The following is a 19321-nucleotide window of genomic DNA, read 5'->3' as shown; positions in this document are numbered from 1 at the left end:
TGGATTTATTTCATTTAGAAAAAGAAATAGAAACTGAGCAATGGTGGCGCACGCCTTTAATCCCAGCACTCGGGAGGCAGAGGCAGGTGGATCTCTATGAGTTCGAGGCCAGCTTGGTCTACAGAGTGAGTTCCAGGACAGCCAAAGATACACAGAGATACCCTGTCTTTAAAAACAAAACAAAACAAAACAAGAAACCTTATAATCCTCCTGCCTCAGCCTCCCAGGTAGCTGGGATCACAGACCTATGGCACCAGACCTGGCCAGATCTTACACTGTTCTAAGAAGAATGTGAACTCCTGGTGTTATGCTTAATCCACCATTTTTTAAGCAATTACTTCAAGTTTCAACACACTACATGAGCAAATCAGACCCAGGAGGCCAGGGCGTGGCCTATGTGTGGAGGCCCTGGGCGCCCACTCTGACCTCATTCCCTGGCCGGATTCCTCCCCGGTGGGCCTTGCTCACCAGCTGGTCCTGTGGGTCTTCTCCTTCGGGGCCCTGGGTGAGCAATGGGAATGGCATCTGGCAAGAAGTCCTCATTCCAGGTTGGCGGGGTGCTCTGCGGGGGTGGCAGATCATTGTCTGGGCCTGAAGGCTGCTCAGCGGCTTCCAGCAAGAGGACCTAGTCAGAAAACGGAGAAAGGTCAGGCCCTGGCCAGCAAGGAGGGGGTAGATAACAGGCAAAAAGAATGGGGTCTAAGCACACAACAGGGTATTATTCAGCTATCAAGAGGAGCGCTGTTTGCAGAGAGATCGTTAGGCTAAGCAAAATATAACAGACTCAGAAAGACAAATACTGTACATTTCTCTTACACTCAGGATCTCTCTCTCTTTCTCTCTCAATCTCTCTCTCTCTCTCCCTCCCTCCGAGTTGAATACAATTAAAGTACATAAAAAATACTTTCAGACAAATAAAAACATACGTGGGCTGGCCAGATGGCTCAGAGAGTAAACACACTTGCCACCAAACCCGACGACCCGAGTTCAATCCCTGAGACCCACACAGTGCAAGGAGAGAGCCGACTCCTACTGCTCGTCCTCTGGCCTTCAAATGCGCACTGTGGCATGTGCCTGCCCCTAACCCCGCATCCACAAAAAAATAAATAAAATTAAAACTCTTAATGACAATGGAAAGAAAGTTGGGCATGACGGGCACACCCATGTCCTCATGGGGACACCCATGTCCTCATGGGCACACCCGTGTCCTCATGGGGACACCCATGTCCTCAGTATTTGGGAGGTGGCGACAGGAAGATTAAGAGTTTGAGGTCACCCTGGGGTACATAGGAGTTCATGGCTAGCCTGGGCTACATGAGACTGTGTGTGTGTGTTGTTGTTGTTATTGCTGTTGCTGTTGTTGAAGCAGAACAGGGGCATGGATGTGCAAGGACACACGCCCCCAATGGTTCCTGAGACTCAGCTGTCCCCTGAGCAGGGACACATCCTTTGGTAGGTACATCCCTGTCCTTCCTCTCATTAGAGAAGTTGTGACTTTCCGGACCCTCTAGTTCATTCTATAGCCACTCGTCACTGTGACTGAGTGACGCCAAGCTCCCCCTTCACTGACACGTGAGACTGTGAGCATGCACTGTGTCCCCTCTCTTCGTGGCTTGGTGCTCACATTCCTTCACTGGGGAATAACTGAGGATGGATGAATGGACAGACGGATGGGAGGAAGGATGGTTGCTATAGGGATGGGTGGATGGGTAGATGTGTGGGTGGATGGGTGGTTGGTGGATGGGTAAGTGGATGGGTGGGTGGATGTGTGGGTGGATGGATGGGTGGATGTGTGGGTGGAGGGGTGGATGGATGGGTGGATGGTGGGTGGAGGGGTGGGTGGTGAGTGGGTGGGTGGAGGGGTGGGTGGAGGGGTGGGTGGGTGGATGGTGGGTGGAGGGGTGGGTGGAGGGGTGGGTGGGTGGAGGGGTGGGTGGGTGGAGGTGTGGGTGGGTGGGTGGGTGGAGGGGTGGGTGGAGGGGTGGAGGGGGGTGGGTGGGTGGAGGGGTGGGTGGATGGGTGGGTGGATGTGTGGGTGGATGGGTGGATGGGTGGGTGGATGGATGGGTGGAGGGGTGGGTGGAGGGGTGGATGGTGAGTGGGTGGGTGGATGGGTGGGTGGAGGGGTGGGTGGGTGGGTGGAGGGGTGGGTGGGTGGGTGGAGGGGGGTGGGTGGGTGGATGGTGGGTGGGTGGAGGGGTGGGTGGAGGGGGTGGGTGGGTGGATGGGTGGAGGGGTGGGTGGAGGGGTGGGTGGGTGGGTGGAGGTGTGGGTGGAGGGGTGGATGGTGGGTGGGTGGAGGGGTGGGTGGAGGGGTGGGTGGGTGGGTGGAGGTGTGGGTGGAGGGGTGGATGGTGGGTGGGTGGAGGGGTGGGTGGAGGGGTGGGTGGAGGGGTGGGTGGATGCATAGATGGGGAAATGGATGAAGAAGGAAGATGTACATGACCTTTTTGGTTTTGGTTTGTGGCCCTTGGTAACCATCTAACAAAACTACAAGGAGACAGTGGCTCCCCAGTACTCCTTGCCCTTCCCTCTCCCCTCAATGAAGGCAGGGTTCAAAGATGCAAAAACCTGTGCCTGGAACTCTTTCCCTCAATTCACTTTTTAAAGGAATGTATGAGAACGCCACAACAAACTCCATAACTTTATGTGTTGACTTTTAAACAGTTATTTATTTTTATTTTATGTATGTGAGTATTTTTTCCTGCATGTATGTCTGTGCACCATGTGTTTGCTTGGTGCCCACGGAGGTCACAACAGGGTATCAGATCCCCTGGAAATGGAGTTATGGAGAACTGTGAGCCATCATGCGGGTGCTGAAATCCAAACCTGGGTCCTCAGAAATAGCACCAAGTGCTCTTAACTGTTGAGTTATTTCTCCAATCCTTTCGTGTGCGGATTAAAGATCAATAATCAATAAATAAATAAAATTAAAATGTCCAAACCCAGTGGCTCCTGGCTATTCCTGCTGTGTCCAGCAGAGGGTGCGGTGTGTCTGAGCTGAGCACAGGACAACCACTGCTCTGGGCGTTTAGTCTGGAGTCTGGTGGGCCCTCCGGCAGAGAGGGGTACACTTGGGAACGCTGTTACTCCCACTGATGCTGACAATCAAAGGGATAAACAGCCCTCTGGGGCCTTGGCTAGCCTGAGGTTCCACAGGCGGTATGCCTTTCCAGTTCTGCTGTGTGAGACCCCTCTCCACCTGGTACCAGTGCCACTCCCCGAATCCACTCTCTTTGATCCTTGAGCCAGGAAGACTCCCTGGATCCTCCCCATACAAGAACTGGAAATGGAGGCTCAGGGACTGCACTTAACTCCTTTGAGGTCACCCAAGGAGCGAGTGGTCAGACCAAGGCCTTAGATCTCCTGCCCCGCCCGCCCCCGCCCCCTGCCACCTCTCAGTCCGCAGGACAAAGGGAGGGTTCTGAATCCTGCTCCACCCCGTGGGCATCCCAGACCTCTGGCTACTGTTGGGTGTGCTGCAGAGGTGCGGGGGGGGGGGCGGGTAACGGAAGAAATGTGCGTCCATGGATGGCATGAGCTTGGTGACTCAGCGCAGTGCGTGTGGTCATGGCATGACAGGAACCTGAAGCCCCTGTGGCGGATGGTGGAAGGCTGTTCCCCACTTTTGCCTGGGTACTGAGACCATAAAGATCTTGTCCATTAAACAGGGGCAGGCTTGGGGTACAGTTGACAAGCAGTTGGGGTGCACTATATCCCAGTATCCCCCAGGCTTTAGAGATGGGCAAGGGGACAGTCCCAGGTACATGAACCGGAAGTAGAACCACGTGAGAGGATGGGGAGACGTGGGATGGGGGAGGGAACTGGGGCAAACAGCAAGCCAGAGGGATCCAGGAAGAAGTGTCTACCCTGTGTCTCTGAGGATTGACCCCGATACTCTTTCCTGCTAAATTCTGGGCTCCTTCTAAGGGATCTGCCACCAGCTCTTTGCTTTGGCATGAAATGCTTGGCTGACTCCTTCTAGATACTTCCACATGGCCATCATGGCCCACAGAGCCCATGAACCTGGGCAGAGGTGTCCCAGCCTCGGTTAAATTTGAGTCTGCCTCAGCCTGAGCTCCTGCGCTCACGGCTTGGCAAGGCTGACCTCCCATGGGGAAGAATTCCACCTGTGCCCCGGCTGAGTTTAACAGGACTGACATGGAGCACAGTCCAAGAAAGCCAGACTACGGGCTGGTGTGATAGCTCAGGGGGTAGAGGTGCTTTGCTGCCAAGCTTGCCAACATGAGCTTCATCCCCAAGATCCACATGGTGGAAGGAAAGGAGCGACTTCTGCAAGCTGTTCTCTGCTTACACACACAGACTGTGGCATTCGTGCCTGCACTCACGAGCATATGTGTGACCATGCTCACACCCAGTGCAACAAGAAAAAGAACAGTAGGAAGGAAGAGAGAGAGAGAGAGAGAGAGAGAGAGAGAGAGAGAGAGAGAGAGAAGAAGGAAAGAAGAAAGGAAAAAGGGAAGGAAGGAAGGAAGGAAGGAAGGAAGGAAGGAAGGAAGGAAGGAAGGAAGGGGAAGGGAAGGGAAGGGAAGGGAAGGGAAGGGAAGGGAAGGAAAGGAAAGGAAAGGAAAGGAAAGGAAAGGAAAGGAAAGGAAAGGAAAGGAAAGGAAAGGAAAGGAAAGGAAAGGAAAGGAAAGGAAAGGAAAGGAAAGAAAAGCAGACTACAGATCTTGTGAGACAGTGGCCTGATGATGTCATGACAGTCAGGCCCCCACCTTCCTCCATCAGAGACCTGAGTGCTGGGATTTGTGTAAGTTTCACTTCTTGGGGTCCCCCTCAGTCCTTAGGGCTAGTGAAGTGGGAACTGGAAAAGCAGAGGACAGAATGCAGAAGAGGAGCCAGGCCCCTGCTGGCCTCTTGTCTTCCATCCTTGCCCAGGACGAGAGGAAGCCTACCCTAATGGCTGCCTGTCCCTCAACTTTCCCTTCATACCTTGCTCTTGATCTTCCCACTGTGCTGAGTCTGTGTGTGTGGTCCAGAGACAGAAGCACAATTAGATGTTAATCATGTCTGTCTCTTTCTCCTGGGTCGGGGGCTCGTCTTCCTGGCTGGTGACCCCTGGGGAATCCACTGCCCAGGGCTGACCTGTGGGACACTGATTCTGTTGGAGCGCTCGGTCTCACCGAGCAGGGTGATGATGGGAGAGCGTGAGCTGCGGCAGCCGCTTTTAACACGAGGCGTCTTGCAAGGCCGGATAAATTGGGGAGGCAGCGGGGAAGGGACAATGACAGGCACTGAACAAAATCCAAGACATCCAATTCTTGGACTTCCATCTGAACAGATATATGTAGGGCGTCCGTTGGCTCACTTTTGTTGGCTGGGTCTGTTTCTTACAACTTGATGCACCACACAGAAGCTTATTCTGAGGAAACGGAAGCCTCAGGCTCTAGGCTTCTGCGTTGCGACTCTTAGGCAGGCTGCCTCATTAGGCCTGGTTTTATTTTTTTGTTTGTTGTTTTCTTTTGTTGTACCAGGGATTGAACCCCAGGCCGGGAGACACAGGGGCACTGTACAGGCACCTGGGAAATGACACTGACAAGAAGCAGTGTCCTCAGCCCCTACCTGAGCACTCAGGGGTCTGTTTGAAGCAACCTGGGCTGAGGAGCTGGGCTCTGCTCCAGGGTGGGCCCCATGCTCCCCAGATTCAAGCTACCTCCCTGGATCCCACACCCCAAGCTTCTGAATGCTCCACCCCATCTTGAAGCTGGCTATTTCACAATACCCTGAGGTCCCTCTGCCAGCCTGAAGGATGGAGGGCAAGCCTTTAGCAGCGGCTGCTTACAACTGTTGAGACCCTTTGTGGCAGGGGTTGTCAGGAGCGAGGAGACGGGGGAGGAATGGCTCCCAGCCAGAGAGCAGGCATGAGGGCCAGGTGCAAGGGAAGACAGTTGGCCCCCAAAAGCTGTGACTTTTAACACCCAGAATGCTGAACCAGAGCCAGGCCAAATCGTCAGCTTTTCCTCCGTGCCAAACCCTACCACGGCTTTGGAAAGTGCCCATCAGGCCGACTCTCCTCCCTGGCTCTAAAACCTCAGGGGCAGAAGTTCGTCCCAGCCTGGTCCCCTGCATCCTACCCACCCTTTCCAAGGTTGACCTGGTCCCGGCTGGGGAAACCTTCCACCCCAAAGCCCCCAAGAGATCCTGACTCCGGAGGGAACAGAGGACCTCTCAGTCCCCACAATGCCCTGGGCCTGGGCTGGGAGACTCTGCCTGCTCGTATAGGGGTTTGAGCACAGGCGGCTGTGCATGTATAGGGGCCTTGAATATTCTAGGTTCTCCATAATATCCCCCACAGCCTGTCCCTGAACTTCTTTTTTTTTATTACGCAAGTGTGCGAGTGTTTGTACAAGGTGTGTGGTGGTGCACCTGTGGTCAGCAGACAGCTTGAAAGAGTTGGTTCTTTCCCTTCACCATATGCATGCTGGGAATTGAACTCAGGCCATGGGGCTGGGCCGCAAGCTCCCTTACCCACTGGCTCACTGGTCCTCCTCCTCCTCCTCCTCCTCCTCCTCCTCCTCCTCCTCCTCTTCCTTCCTTCTTTCTCTGTCTCTCTCTCTCTCTGGAGCTCAGGTGAGTCCCGCCTAATCCTGCTGGCTCTGTCTAGACAGCCAAGCTACTACAGAAGTTCCTATGCCTTCAAAAGGCTCTGTGACCCCAGCAGGACACACGCACGCACGCACGCACACGCACCACCCCTCCTGCTCTGGGTGTGGTGGGAACAGAGCATGGCCCTCTAAGGGGCCTGTCGTAGGCACCTTTGATTTTGCCCGCTGCTTTCTGGCTAGCGAGGTGCTGTGATTCAGGATGAAAGCAGGGTCGTCACGGGAGAGGGGGACTGACTCTGAAGAAACTTCACCCAGTGTGGAACAAGAGAGGCTGCTGGGCTTGTGAGTTCCCAGCATTTGCTCCACAGTGCCCCCAAGAGGAACCGTAAGGTAGACTCCTATTGCTAACGGGATGAGCTGCCTGCAAGCTGCGCAGTGAGCTCCAGGCTCCCAGCTTTGTGAGCTGTATCACCATCGCTGGGCTTTGGTGATGCAGTTGTCTTTGAGCCATTTCTGTTCCCATAGTAACCCTTCACTTATATTCCTATGAGTAACCCCAATAAAACCCATCGGCTCATCAAGTTGGACTTTGGTGGTAGTTGTTCTGGGCTCCATGTCTAGGGTGAGTGTGTCGTGTCTCCCCAGGAATGCTTGTTACCCAACACACTCCCTAGTGGGACCACAACATGGAGCCTCAGGGTTTGTGCAGGTACCCAGACAGTGAGACAAATGTCCTATGCACAGGGTAGGCACCCAGACAGTGAACACACGTGTCCTATGCACAGGGTTCTCTGCACCCTTAGCCCTCTCCTGGCACAGCGAGAGGGCACGGGGTGGGGGTGGGGGCTCGAGCCACAAGTCCTTAGGTCCCTGGAGCATCCATTGAGAACTTGCCCCTCATCTGACAGCCCCTCCCCCATGTCTTTCCCAGTACCTTCCCCTATGCCCAGTCCCGAGCAGGTCCTCTTAGCTGGGAGGAGCGGTGGGAACTGGGGACAGCGACTCCCTGAGACCTTAATCTCTTCCTATCTTAGGAGGCTGCTCTACTGAAGGCCACTCAGAGCCGCTGGGCCTCAGAAGGTCTCAGTGCCTGAGAACAGTCTGCCCAGGCTAGCCGGGCTCCTGGGACAGGGACATTTTCTAGCCACATCCGGCATGTGTCGCATGTCCCTCCCTCCCCACTCGCTGTGGCTCCCCAGGCCCCCCAGACCATCTAACCTTGGCCTCCAGCGTGGTCAGGCGCTCACTCATATCGCTAAGCCGGGTACAGTTCATACACTCTGGAAAGAAAAAGAAAGAAGAACCAAAGTGAGGTACAGCATAGGACCCCCCATCACCCAGAAGGGGAAGCCCGACGGCAAGGATAGCCTCTAGTGACAGCTGGGTAAGACATGTCCAAGATATCGCCTGGAAAATCCTCCCCATCATCAGGGCCTTGTCCTTGAGACCTATCCCCCTCCTTGCATCCCTCTATGCTTGGGTCAGCCTGGGTGGGGGACAGTCAAGGAGGACATGCTGGAGACAGTGGCATCTAACGGGAGGTCTAAAGCCTGCAGTGTGGTTGATACATCCGGAGACCCAGATGGGAGCAAAACTGTATCCAGCCAGCTCATCTGGGGGCTGGGAGGAGGGGTGGCAATGAGCCTGTCCTCACCCCAGAGGGTCTGGGGGGTAGGTCTGGCAGTGTTCAGAAGCCCATGGGTAGCACTGGAAGGAGAGCTTCAAGAAGGTGAAAGTCGGGTTTGCAGGCTGTAAGGCTCCTTCCGAGAGCTAGGTTAGGGCTCCGCTGGGAGGGAGTGCACTGGCCAGCCAGCCTGCACTGCAAAATCCAGGCATGGTGCAGGCCTGGGATTCCAGAGGACATGCTCAGGATCACCCCAACTGTATATCAAGTTCAAGGCCAGCCTGTGATACATAAGACCTATCTAAAAATAAACAAAACCCCTGTAAATTCTTGGGGTCTGTGCATAGTGGTTAATACCTATGATTCCAGTATGTGAGAGGCTGGGCAGGAGGGTCAGCGAGAATTCCAGGCTAGCCTGGGCTACAGTACAACTTTCAGGCTAGCCTGGGCTACACAGCTACTCTCTCTCTCTCTCTCTCTCTCTCTCTCTCACACACACACACACACACACTACACTCTTACATACATACACACACCTTTTTCTTTCCTATACACATACCCTTCCTTAGACACACACTTCTCTGTCTTACACACAACTCTCTCTCTCTCTCTCTCTCTCTCTCTCTCTCTCTCACACACACACACACACACACACTCCCTCCCCTTCCCTCCCCTCTCTCTCTCACATACACAGCCACCAATAATGAAGCTCCCCAGGCCTTCACCTCTTCTCACTTTAATTATCTGTTTATGTCAGTCTCCCCAGACCAAAGCTCTTTAATGGGAAAACAGACGGTCAAAGCTGCTCCTGAGAGCTTTGATTGCTTTAGACCTCAAGGCTTGTCTCTCGGCTCGGCTCGGTCGCTCTGTGTTCTTTGCCCAGTTCAAAGCCTAGATTTGTAGGAAGGAACCTCCTTCTGGAGAAACAGATGCCCAGAGACATGGGGGGCATTGCGGGCTGACTGAATAGTTGTGCCCACGTGGGTGCCAGCGCCTTGGACACAGGCTGCTGAGAGGTTGCAACCCTCCAGGAGGGGTGTGGTAAGTCCTGGGGTAACGAGTGTTAGGACAAAAGCACTAGCTCTCTGAGTGTGCACAGGCTAAGCTGGGCACCGGCCTGGTGCCCCATTTAAAGAGAAAATAAAATGGGTATAGCACACACTTATAATCCCAGCCCTCCAGAGGCGGAGGCAGGAAGGTCGAAAGTTCAAGAGCAACCTGGGATACAGAAGCCTCTATCTCAAAAAAAAAAAAAAAAAAGTAAAGGCTGGGGAAGAGGCTCAGTGTGCAAGCATGAGATTCTGAGTTCAAGTCCCCGGAACTCTTGTGGGGAGCACAGACAGGAGGATGCTGGGGCTTGCTGGCTGCCAGCCCAGGCAGGAAAACAGCGAGCTCCCGGTTCAGTGGGGGACTTGGTCTCAAGAAAGGAAAGTGAAGAATAGCAGAGCGGAACAATTGATGTCTTCCACAGGCCTCTGCAGGAAGTGCACATGTGTGTGAACCCGCACACGCATGTATACATGTGTCACACATACGCATGCCCCGACGCATGTCCCGAAACAATAAAACAAAATAAGGAGAGTAAAATCAAATGCAAAGAGACGGCGAGTAATAAGGAAAAGCCAAGAGGGGACTTGGCCAGTGCATACCAGGAAGGGAGCAGATAAAGGGGTCACATGCCCCTAAGTCCATCTGTGGCCCCGACATAAACTCTTGGTCTAAGAGGAAGGGTCAGGGCAGGGAGGGAGAGCCATGTATAATTACACAGTTCTGGTCAAGGTGGGGTCTGGGTTGTCACTGTCTCAGTCTGGTTCTGCGAAGAGGTCCAAGGAAGCCTTGTCACTTGAGGGGACAGGTCAGTTCTCAGAAGCAAGCTACTTCAGCACCCTCCTCTTTACGGCTTTGATCTTCATTTTCTGGAATTCAAGGTGTCTGTAGGTTTAGGCTTTTTAAAGATTTATTTTACTTTCATTTATGTGTCTGTGTGTATGACTGTATAAGAGTGTGTGTGCTCGTGAGTGCAGGTACCAGCACAGGCCAGAAGAGGGTGCACTATCTCCTGGAACTGGACTTACAGGAGTTACATGAGTTCTTGGAACTGAACTCTGTCTTTTGCAATGATGGCGAGTGCTAACCACTGAGCCACCTCTTCAGCCACACAACTACAGGTCCACAACAAAGGGACGCTCTGTGGGTTCTGGAACAGGAGGACATAGACACTGACAGTAAGGTGTCTCTGTGACTCTAGTCTCACCCTTCACTTCACTATGAGGGTGATCAGCTAGATCAGGTATCATCTAGTTTTAGATGGATGCCCCTGAGTGACTACTGGACCCATGAGCAAGGGTAGCAGCTGACCCGGGTAAAGGATGAATGCCGAGTGAAGGTGGAGATACCAGGCTTCCAGCCTGCTTTTTCTCAGTTACCTTACAGGCCCAGGTGAGGAGGCTGTGCTTTTCGGCACAAGAAGCTTGAAGTGTCCAGTTGTTTTGTTTTGTTTTTGAGATACTGGATATTGAACCAGAGTAAGAGCTCTCCCACTGAGCCACACCCCAGCCCCTCACTGGGGGATTCTAGGCAGGGGCTCTACCACTGAGCCACACCCCAGCCCCTCACTGGGGGATTCTAGGCAGCTCCTCTCCCACTGAGCCACACCCCAGCCCCTCACTGGGGGATTCTAGGCAGGTGCTCTACCACTGAGCCACACCCCGGCCCCTCACTGGGGGATTCCAGGCAGGTGCTCTCCCACTGAGCCACACCCCAGTCGCTCACTGGGGGATTCCAGGCAGGTGCTCTCCCACTGAGCCACACCCCGGCCCCTCACTGGGGGTAGAGCAAGTGCTCTACAATGGAACTCCTTATTGCAGGGTGGGGGAGGGCTCTAGACAAATGCTCTACCACTAAGCCCCATCCCCAGCTCTCTTTTACCTCTGTATTTTGAAACAAGAACTCATGAAGTTGCTCAGGCTAGTCCTGAACTTATTCTGTAGTCCAGCCTGATCTACAATTTTCCATTTCTTTGCCTCAGGCCCCAGAGTAGCTAGGATGACAGGCGTGTGGCACCTGGCCCAGCTCTAAGTGTCTGCTACAGTAGGATTATGAGAACAGGTGAGTGGGGCTTTGTCCTCCACCTCCTCCTCCACTTCCATCCCCAGGCTCAAGCTGACAATCACTTAGCAAGAATAATGGCGCCCAGGGCACCTTCTGCTCCCCAGCTCTACTTGACTTAGTGGAAAAAAATTGTAAGGCTTGCATGGAGCCTTCCCTGCACCACTCAGGCGCTCAGACACACAAATACACACACCCCAGTTCCTCCCTCCTACCAAGGGCTGTTCCGCATCAGTGGTTTATAAACAGGTTTTAGGAACAAGGACTCTTTCCCCCTCTCCATAAAACCCTGTCGCCCCGATACATAAAACAGATTAAAGATGGAGCGATAAACACGGAATATTAACACAAGCAGAGGAATGAGGATGTATACAGTATCCGAGGCCGAGACCGGCAGGACTTTAGAAAGGAAAAGCAAGTGGGAAGTGGTCTTCTGGTTTAACTTGGCAGATTAAATGCACATGTTCCCTAGAGGGGGAACCGGAGGTAAAGAGAAAAATACAGCAGACGTACAACAGAGCGAAAAGGCCGAGGCTACCTCGGCAAACGCCTGCCGCCAGTGATGTCTTGTGAGACTGAGTGCAGTCCGGCGTTCAAGCTCATCCTTGCAAACCAGTGAGAGCCAGGTCACAGCCATTGGGCCCAGCTAACCCTGGAGCAGACAGGGACAGGTCCTCTCTGGGATGGGACCAGCCAAAAAGGAAAGGGCCATGGACACTGGAGTTTAGGGAGGCCACCGATCAAACACTGGGTCCCAAGAGAGCTGCTTCTTGGGGCGTGCATGCATGTGTGCATGCGTGCGTGAGTGCGTGTGTGGGGCCGTGGGGGTGTAGGGTGTGGGGGTGTGGATTTGGGTGTGTGTGTTACGTGTTGGTAAACTGTGTCTGCAGCAAGAGCAGGGGCCCTGGAGGATTCCTGGTGTCTCTTTCCTCTCTCCCAGCCCAAGATTCCTGGGCCATTTAAAGGAAAACCATAGCAGGGTGGGCAAGACCATCGTCTGTAACTCCAGGCCCTGTCTTGTGCCGGACAGCGCTCTTTGCTCGTCTTTCATCCATTTCCCATGCACCCTCACCCATCCCTCACTGAACCCCCACCCATCCCCCATCTCATCCTCTACCCATCATCTACTTTTTTGGTTTTTTTCCTGAGACAGGGTTTTCTGTAGTGCAGGCTGGCCTTGAATTCATTGTGTAGCCAAGGAGGACTACGAACTCTTGATTCTCCTGCCTCCACCTCCTAAGTGCTGGGACTAACAGCACACACCACCACACCCTACTTGGCCGTTGTTGCGAAAGTGATTTTCACCTTGAACCTTGGCACCCCCTGCCCAGATTGGGAGGTCCCCACCCTACCCCAGGGGGCCACCACAAAGAGCCAGAAAGCCACAGCGGACCTGGGTCGTGGTAAGTTAGTATCTTGGCCCTTCCAGGGTTCTGGGTGAACCGCCCATTCCTGAGGCCTCTAAAGGCTTCTAAGGGCTGTTTCCAGGGTCCGGAGCAACAAATAAGACCCTTCACAGGGGGCAAGGGCAGCCAAGGGAGGAGCCTTAGGTCTGTGGGGACCCGTTTCTGGAAATGTGTTGAGCCCAACCCAGTCTGCTCTGGCTTCGGCTGCTTTGGCAGGTGTGCAGTGCCTTGGCCCTTGGAAGACAGGGTGGGTGAGGCGTGTCTCACGCTCCAGCCTCAGAGGGGTGTCCTAAGAGACCCAGCCAGCTCGGACACCGCATGCCACCAGCCAGAGCAGGCCTTCCACATCTGGTTGGTCTATGGCGCCCCTGGAATCTGTCACCAACAGGCAGTTAAAGCCTGTTTGTTTAACTTGTTCCAATTATTAAGCAGCGTAGGTGGGGACTGGTCCTGTCCCCTGGCTCTGGGACCCAGACAAAGATATTTCTGCCTTGCTCTGTGCCTCGGTGGCCCTCTCAGTAAGATTCAGGCTTTAACTTGGGGGACTCTGAAGATTTGAGCCCATTCTGATTACTGTCAGAAAACACTTAGGCCAGGAGGAGAAGCTGGGAACAAGGACATTCCAGGCATCTAGAACATGGGCCGGGGGAGGATCTGTTGATCCCTGTGAGTTATCAACACCCCAGGTGGCTGGAGTGATGTTCTCAGCAATGAGCCTGCCTTACAAGTATGAGGACTTGAGTTCAGTTCCCAGAGGCCACACAAAAACGACAGGCATGAGGTGGTGCCCACCCGTGGGCCTTTAGGGCCAACTGGTCACCTAGCCTATCAAACTTGCTAAGTTCCAGGCCAGTGAAAAACCTTGTCTCAAAAACTAAGGCAGCAGTGGGGCGGTGGTGGAACACACCTTTAATCCTAGCACTTGGAAGAAAGAGGCAAGGGGATCTCTGTGAGTTCAAGACCAGCCAGGTCTACAAAACGAGTTCCAGGACAGTTAGAGGCACAGAGAAACCCTGTCTAGAAAAAACAAACAAACAAACAAAAACACAAGGTGACAATTGTGGTGGTTCGTACCAGTAGGAGATGGAGAGGTGGAGGCAGGACTGTGAGTTCCCAGGCCAGGCCGGCCAGGACTAACAAGGTGGCTCACTGGGCAAAGGTGTGCCGAGTTCAATCCCCAGAACCCAAATAAAAGTGGGAGAACTGAGTAGTCCTCTAGCCTACACACACACACACACACACACACAGAGAGAGAGAGAGAGAGAGAGAGAGAGAGAGAGAGAGAGAGAGAGAGAGAGAGAAGTACCAGGCATGTTGACACACACCTGTAATTCCAGGGCAGAAGGATTACTGAAAATCTGAAGTTAGCTTGGACTACAGTGGGCTTTGGACCAGCCTGGGCTACATATTGAGAGCATGGGCTTGACCCCTTTCTTGCTCACTGAAGGATGACATCAGCTCCCCCATCTGTAAAAGGGATCGACATTGGATCAGCCCCAGGGCCTTGGTCACGATCCTGAGGTCCTTCTCCGCCCTTAGCTGACAGACTCTGCCTGCACACACCAAGAGTGGCCGATGGGTCCTTCTGCTGCTGGCGTTTGTCCAGCACTGCTGCTGCTGGTGGCTCTACTCTCAGAACTCAGGCCTCACCTCCTATGTGAGGCTGCACTTCAGAGGCTGGGCTCTGAGAAGGGCTTTGTCGATAAGGTAGGAGTTGGCTACTGCAGGGAGCTTAAAGAGACAGCGCAATCTCATTGGGAGGCTTTGTCATAGACCCTAACAGGGAATTTGAGGGGACAGTGATCTTGTTCCCCTGAAGTCAGCTCCCTCTGTTAGAGGCCCCAGAGTGGATGTCAGTGGGCACCGCCAGGGTGCTGTTACCAGTAAGCCAGCGCAACCAAGGACTATTTCCAGGAGATTCTTAGACTGGGGAGACCCTTGTTCCCAGCCAAGACTCCTGGGCCCTGTTGGGAGACGATAGATCCAAAGCCACAGGGAAAGATGCTGCCAGGCCAGGGCGCAGTATAGCACAGTGGCCCCAGGAAAAAGCCCTAGTGTGGGCTCAGTGTCTCCAGTACGACAGGCAGAAGGCAGAATTAGGCCTGTCTTAGCTCACAGGCCCTGGTGGAGGGCAGTGCTTATGATGGACTTGGCAGATCCTACAAGCACCTGTGAGATGGACAGCTGCATATGTCTGAGGGGGTCACCATGGTAACGTTAATTAATGCAGAAAGACCCAGAGTTCACCCTGGGCAGGAGACAGTGAACCAAGCTCTAGAGGATTCCTGGCTGTTTCCTGACAGCTGGGTACGTGAACATCTTCTTCAAGTCCCTGCTTTTGTGACTTCTCGCCCATGATGGTTGTACCTTCAACTGTGAGTCAGAAAAACAAACAAACAACAACAACAACTACAAAACAAACACTCTTGCTTTTGTCAGGGTGTTTTTTTTTTTTATTACAGCAAAGAGACAAAAAAAATGCACATTTGGAAATAAATTTTTTTAAAAAGCGAATAGAAAAGTCAGTAAAGGATTACAGATTTAGGCTTTTGTTTTACAAGATTGGAAGGGAAAAAAGAGTGTGAAAATTGACAAGAAAATAAAAAGGAAATTTGAAGAATAATAGGAGGTCGGCGGTTAAAGGAAAAGGAACCAGACAAAGGGAGTGAAAGGAAGTCACCAAGAAGTTATTGGAAAAGTTTACCTAAAATGGAAATGTTTTGGGGGATTTGTGAATTGAGGGCTGGTGAGACAGCTCAGCAGGTAACGCACTAGAGGCCAATCCTGAAACACTCAATCCCTGGAACCCACAGGGTGGAAGAAGAGAACCAATTCCTGCAAGTCGTCGTCTGACCTCCACATGCATGCCTCCTCCCATAAACATAACTTTAAAAAACACATCAGGGGCTGGAAATGGTTTAGTAATTTAGGGAAATAGCTGCTTTTCCATAAGACCAAAGTTCTGTATCCTACAACCATATCAGATGGTGCACAACCCCCTATAGTCCAGCTCCAGGGGACCCCATGCTCTGTTCCAGTCTTCATACACACACACACACACACACACACACACACACCACAGAGAAAGAAATGAAGACAAATCCTTAAGAAGGCATAGGCATAATATTGCAAAATTTCAGAGTCTCAGAGGTAAGGAAAATACGGTTTCCAAAGATCAAATGAGGCGTATGGAAGATGTCAGAAATCAGATTGGTGTTGGAACCCTGAACAGTAACAAAGAGATGGAAGTAGAAGGTGGGAGCTAGCAGTACTCTTTTGAGAAAGACGGTTTTCTGGCTAGGATTCTATACCCAGCACAACTGTCCTTCAGGATCTGAGACTAGAATGAAGGCCTTGGTTTCAGACACGCAAAGCCTTGAGACACAAATTCATACTCCACATCCCTCCTCTCAGAAAGATGGTGAAGGACAAACATCACCCAAAGGAGAGAGGAAGCTAGAGAGAAGAAAACAAAGCATGAATATGCGAAAATGGGGAGTTCAACTTGGTTTTGAATCACAGAGCCCAGAATGACTTTTTACTCCGGATCCTCCTGCCTAGGTGCTGGGGTCACAGGTGTGTGCCACCCACTGTGGTTTATGCAATGCTGGAGATGATACCCAGGGCCTCAAGTATGCTAGGTAGGTCCTTTACCAACTGGGCTACATCTTCAGCCCCCACTTCTCTTTTATAAAAGTTCAAAGCCCTAGCCAGGTGGTGGTGGCACATGACTTTAATCCCAGCTCTCAGGAGGCAGAGGCAGGCAAATCTCTGAGTTTGAGGCCAGCATGATCTACTGAGCAAGTTCCAGGATAGCCAGGGCTACACAGAGAAACCCCATCTTGAGAAACACACAAACAAAAAATTTGAAGCCTTAAAGAACTGCCTTTTTCTCATATGTGATATAATTTGAAGAATGTTATTTTTGGTTGTTGGCATTTGAGCTCAGAGCCCCGTGTAGGCTCTGTGTGCCATCCTTCCACCCCATTACACACCAGCCCAAGGACACAGTTACTTTTTTTGTTTTTGTTTTTTTGTTTTTTTGTTTTGTTTTGTTTTGTTTTGTTTTTGAGACAGGGTTTCTCTGTGTAGCCTTGACTATCCTGGAACTAGTTCCATAGACCAGGCTAGCCTCGAGCTCACAGAAATCCACCTGTCTCTGTGTCCCAAGTGCTGGGATTAAAGGCGTGCACCACCACTGCCTGGCTCAATTGCATTTTTTTAATGGGAAAAAAAATCAATACTATAGGAAAAGATGTACAAATTGTATCTGTATTGCGAATGGAGCAGGTGGGATGCTCACACTTCACAGCAGTGTACAGTCATTTTTGAATTAACTTATTTTGTATACTGATTATTTGTGGGGGGTATGTGTGTGCATGTCATAGCATCAAGGGCAGAGGGCAGAGGACAGGAACCAGTCTCTCCTTCTACTCAGGGTGTCTGGGGATTGATATCAGGTCATGAGGCCTGATAGCCAACGCCCTTACCCACTGAGCCATCCTACCAGCCCACGGTGCAACCACTGTTAAAAAATGCCCTGCTCGTTTCTAGCAAGTCTAACTGTAAGATAACTTGACTAACATGCCAAACAAAATGAATATATGTATTCGCCAAGACGCATGCGTGCGAAGGAGTGTGGCCGGCTCGCTCGTGGTAGCCCAAGCTACAAATAATTCTGACTTTTTGGCTTAGAGAAACGGCCCAGTGGCTAAACAGCTTGGCTCACAAGCGTGAGGACTTAAGTTTGCATCCCCAGAACCCACATAAATCGGGATGTGGTAGCAGACATCTGTGATCCTGGCTCTCATCTGGTGAGATTAGAGGCAGGAGAACCCACCAAACCTCTCAGGCCAGTTAGCGTGGCTTATACAGACCACAGTCAGCAAAGGACCTGCCGCAAACAAGGTGGAGGGGAGGAATCCTTTCCTGAGGTTGTCATTTGACCTCCACATATGTGTTCCATGGCATACGTGTACTCACATAGATGGAGAGAGATCAAGCAAGAGAGACAGAAACAAGGAAAAAAGATTGATTCCCAAATCAGAACCCAGCATGATGGTTCAGGCTTCAATCTCAGATACCTGGGAGGCTAATGCAGAAGCATGGCCAGTGAGGGGCCGGGGTGTGGCTCAGTGGTAGAGCCCCTGCCTAGAATCCCCCAGTGAGGGGCTGGGGTGTGGCTCAGTGGTAGAGCCCCTGCCTAGAATCCCCCAGTGAGGGGCTGGGGGCGTGTCTCATCAGCAAAATACTTTCTTAGTTATGTAGTAGGCCCTAGATTCAATTCTCATTAAATAAATAATAATAATAATGAATAATAAACATTTCTAACTATAAACACAAGTAGGAGGAGGCTAGCGTGCAGAACGCTAGCACTGTGGACATCCTATTATGTACAAAGCCGAGTAGCAGTAGAGACAGGGCTCACGCCTTGCTCACAGGTTTTCCAGTCAGATCGGCTTTCCCTGTCCCCTCCCAGCAGACCCTCAGCAGACCCAAAGGGTAGCTTGCTTCTCTGAGGCTCCCTGTCCCAGTGTGTCCTGGGGGCTTAGCACTGGAACTTCCTCTTGTGCACAGGAAGTGCCTCCCTGCCCTGCTGCACCCTTCTGTTTTGTCCCCTCGCCCCCCCCCCCCAACAGCTGTTCTCCATTTCCTGAACAGCTCAGGCTGCAGGCACACGGATTAAAGATGGAGATAAAGATCTTTGATAAAGAGGACTGGCGGCCCTCCATCCTGGCTGTGTCGCGAGACAGGAGAGAGCGAGCAGGCGGGAAGGGGGGACGCTCACCCCCAATTGCCCGAGAGGACCCAGGAGCAGCCTAGGCAGAGAGGATACAGGTTAGAGTGAAGGAACTTCACTGGACGATGTCTCAAGTGCCAAACCTATACTCATGCCCCATGTTCAGTGTGAACGCATCTCATCCTGAAAACCACCACTGAGGCCTGAGCCTAGATCAGGCAGCCATGATGCTTAAGGCTGTGGACCACCTAGGTTTCAATCAGGCTGTGTGACATTGGATGGGTTAATTAACCTCTCTGGGCTTAGTTTCACCATCTCTGCTTTCTTGGGTTCTTGTGGGCAGGATGGTCTTGTGACACACACACATGCACAACCACCCATACACACACAACGACTCAAACAGCAGCACAGTCCCACCTGTTGCCTGCTTCCCCCTGCCGGCTAGGTCAGCACTGAAGTCAAGCTGAGCCTGAGCTGTGGGAACTACCAGCACCGTGTACCCTGCCTCCCTCATCACGTGCTGGAGATGTTGGGATTCAACATCTCTGCCAACCCGGTGAGTGTGAGGAGACATCTCCTGTGACTTGAATTTGTATTTTCTTCTTACATGTTTGTAATCTCACTCCCGGGGAGGGGAAGGTGGCAATGTCATAATTTTGAAGCCAGGCAGGGCTACACAGTAAAATCCTGTCTCAAAAGAAGGAGGAGGAGGAGAAGGAGGAGGACAAAGAACCCACAATTAAACAGAGTGCAGTGATTTTGTTTTTAACTATGTATGTATGTTTGCTTGTGTATGTGCCCATGAGTCCAGGTGTCCTCAGAGGCCGGAAGAGCGAGTCAGATCTGGAGCTGGAGTTACAGGCAGGAGGGAGCCACC

At 52.3% G+C, this 19321-nt stretch overlaps 1 protein-coding gene across 4 annotated transcripts in view; it reads right to left on the bottom strand.

Moving 5' to 3' along the window:
• The window catches only part of Col26a1 (collagen type XXVI alpha 1 chain), a 144238-nt gene that overhangs the window by 14800 nt on the left and 110117 nt on the right, over nucleotides 1–19321 (bottom strand). For all 4 annotated transcript variants that reach the window (XM_057765534.1, XM_057765533.1, XM_057765532.1 and 1 more), the window contains exons 4-5: nucleotides 7785–7846; nucleotides 469–625 (exon numbers count right to left, since the gene is read on the bottom strand). In XM_057765534.1, coding sequence (XP_057621517.1) covers nucleotides 469–625; nucleotides 7785–7846 — 219 coding nt within the window. The remainder of the gene's footprint in view (nucleotides 1–468; nucleotides 626–7784; nucleotides 7847–19321) is intronic.

Source organism: Chionomys nivalis, chromosome 3 (assembly GCF_950005125.1).
Source record: "Chionomys nivalis chromosome 3, mChiNiv1.1, whole genome shotgun sequence".
NCBI classification, from domain to species: Eukaryota; Metazoa; Chordata; class Mammalia; order Rodentia; family Cricetidae; genus Chionomys; species Chionomys nivalis.
The sequence above is the reverse complement of the archived record's forward strand: the minus strand, read 5'-3'. Positions and strand labels throughout refer to the sequence as shown.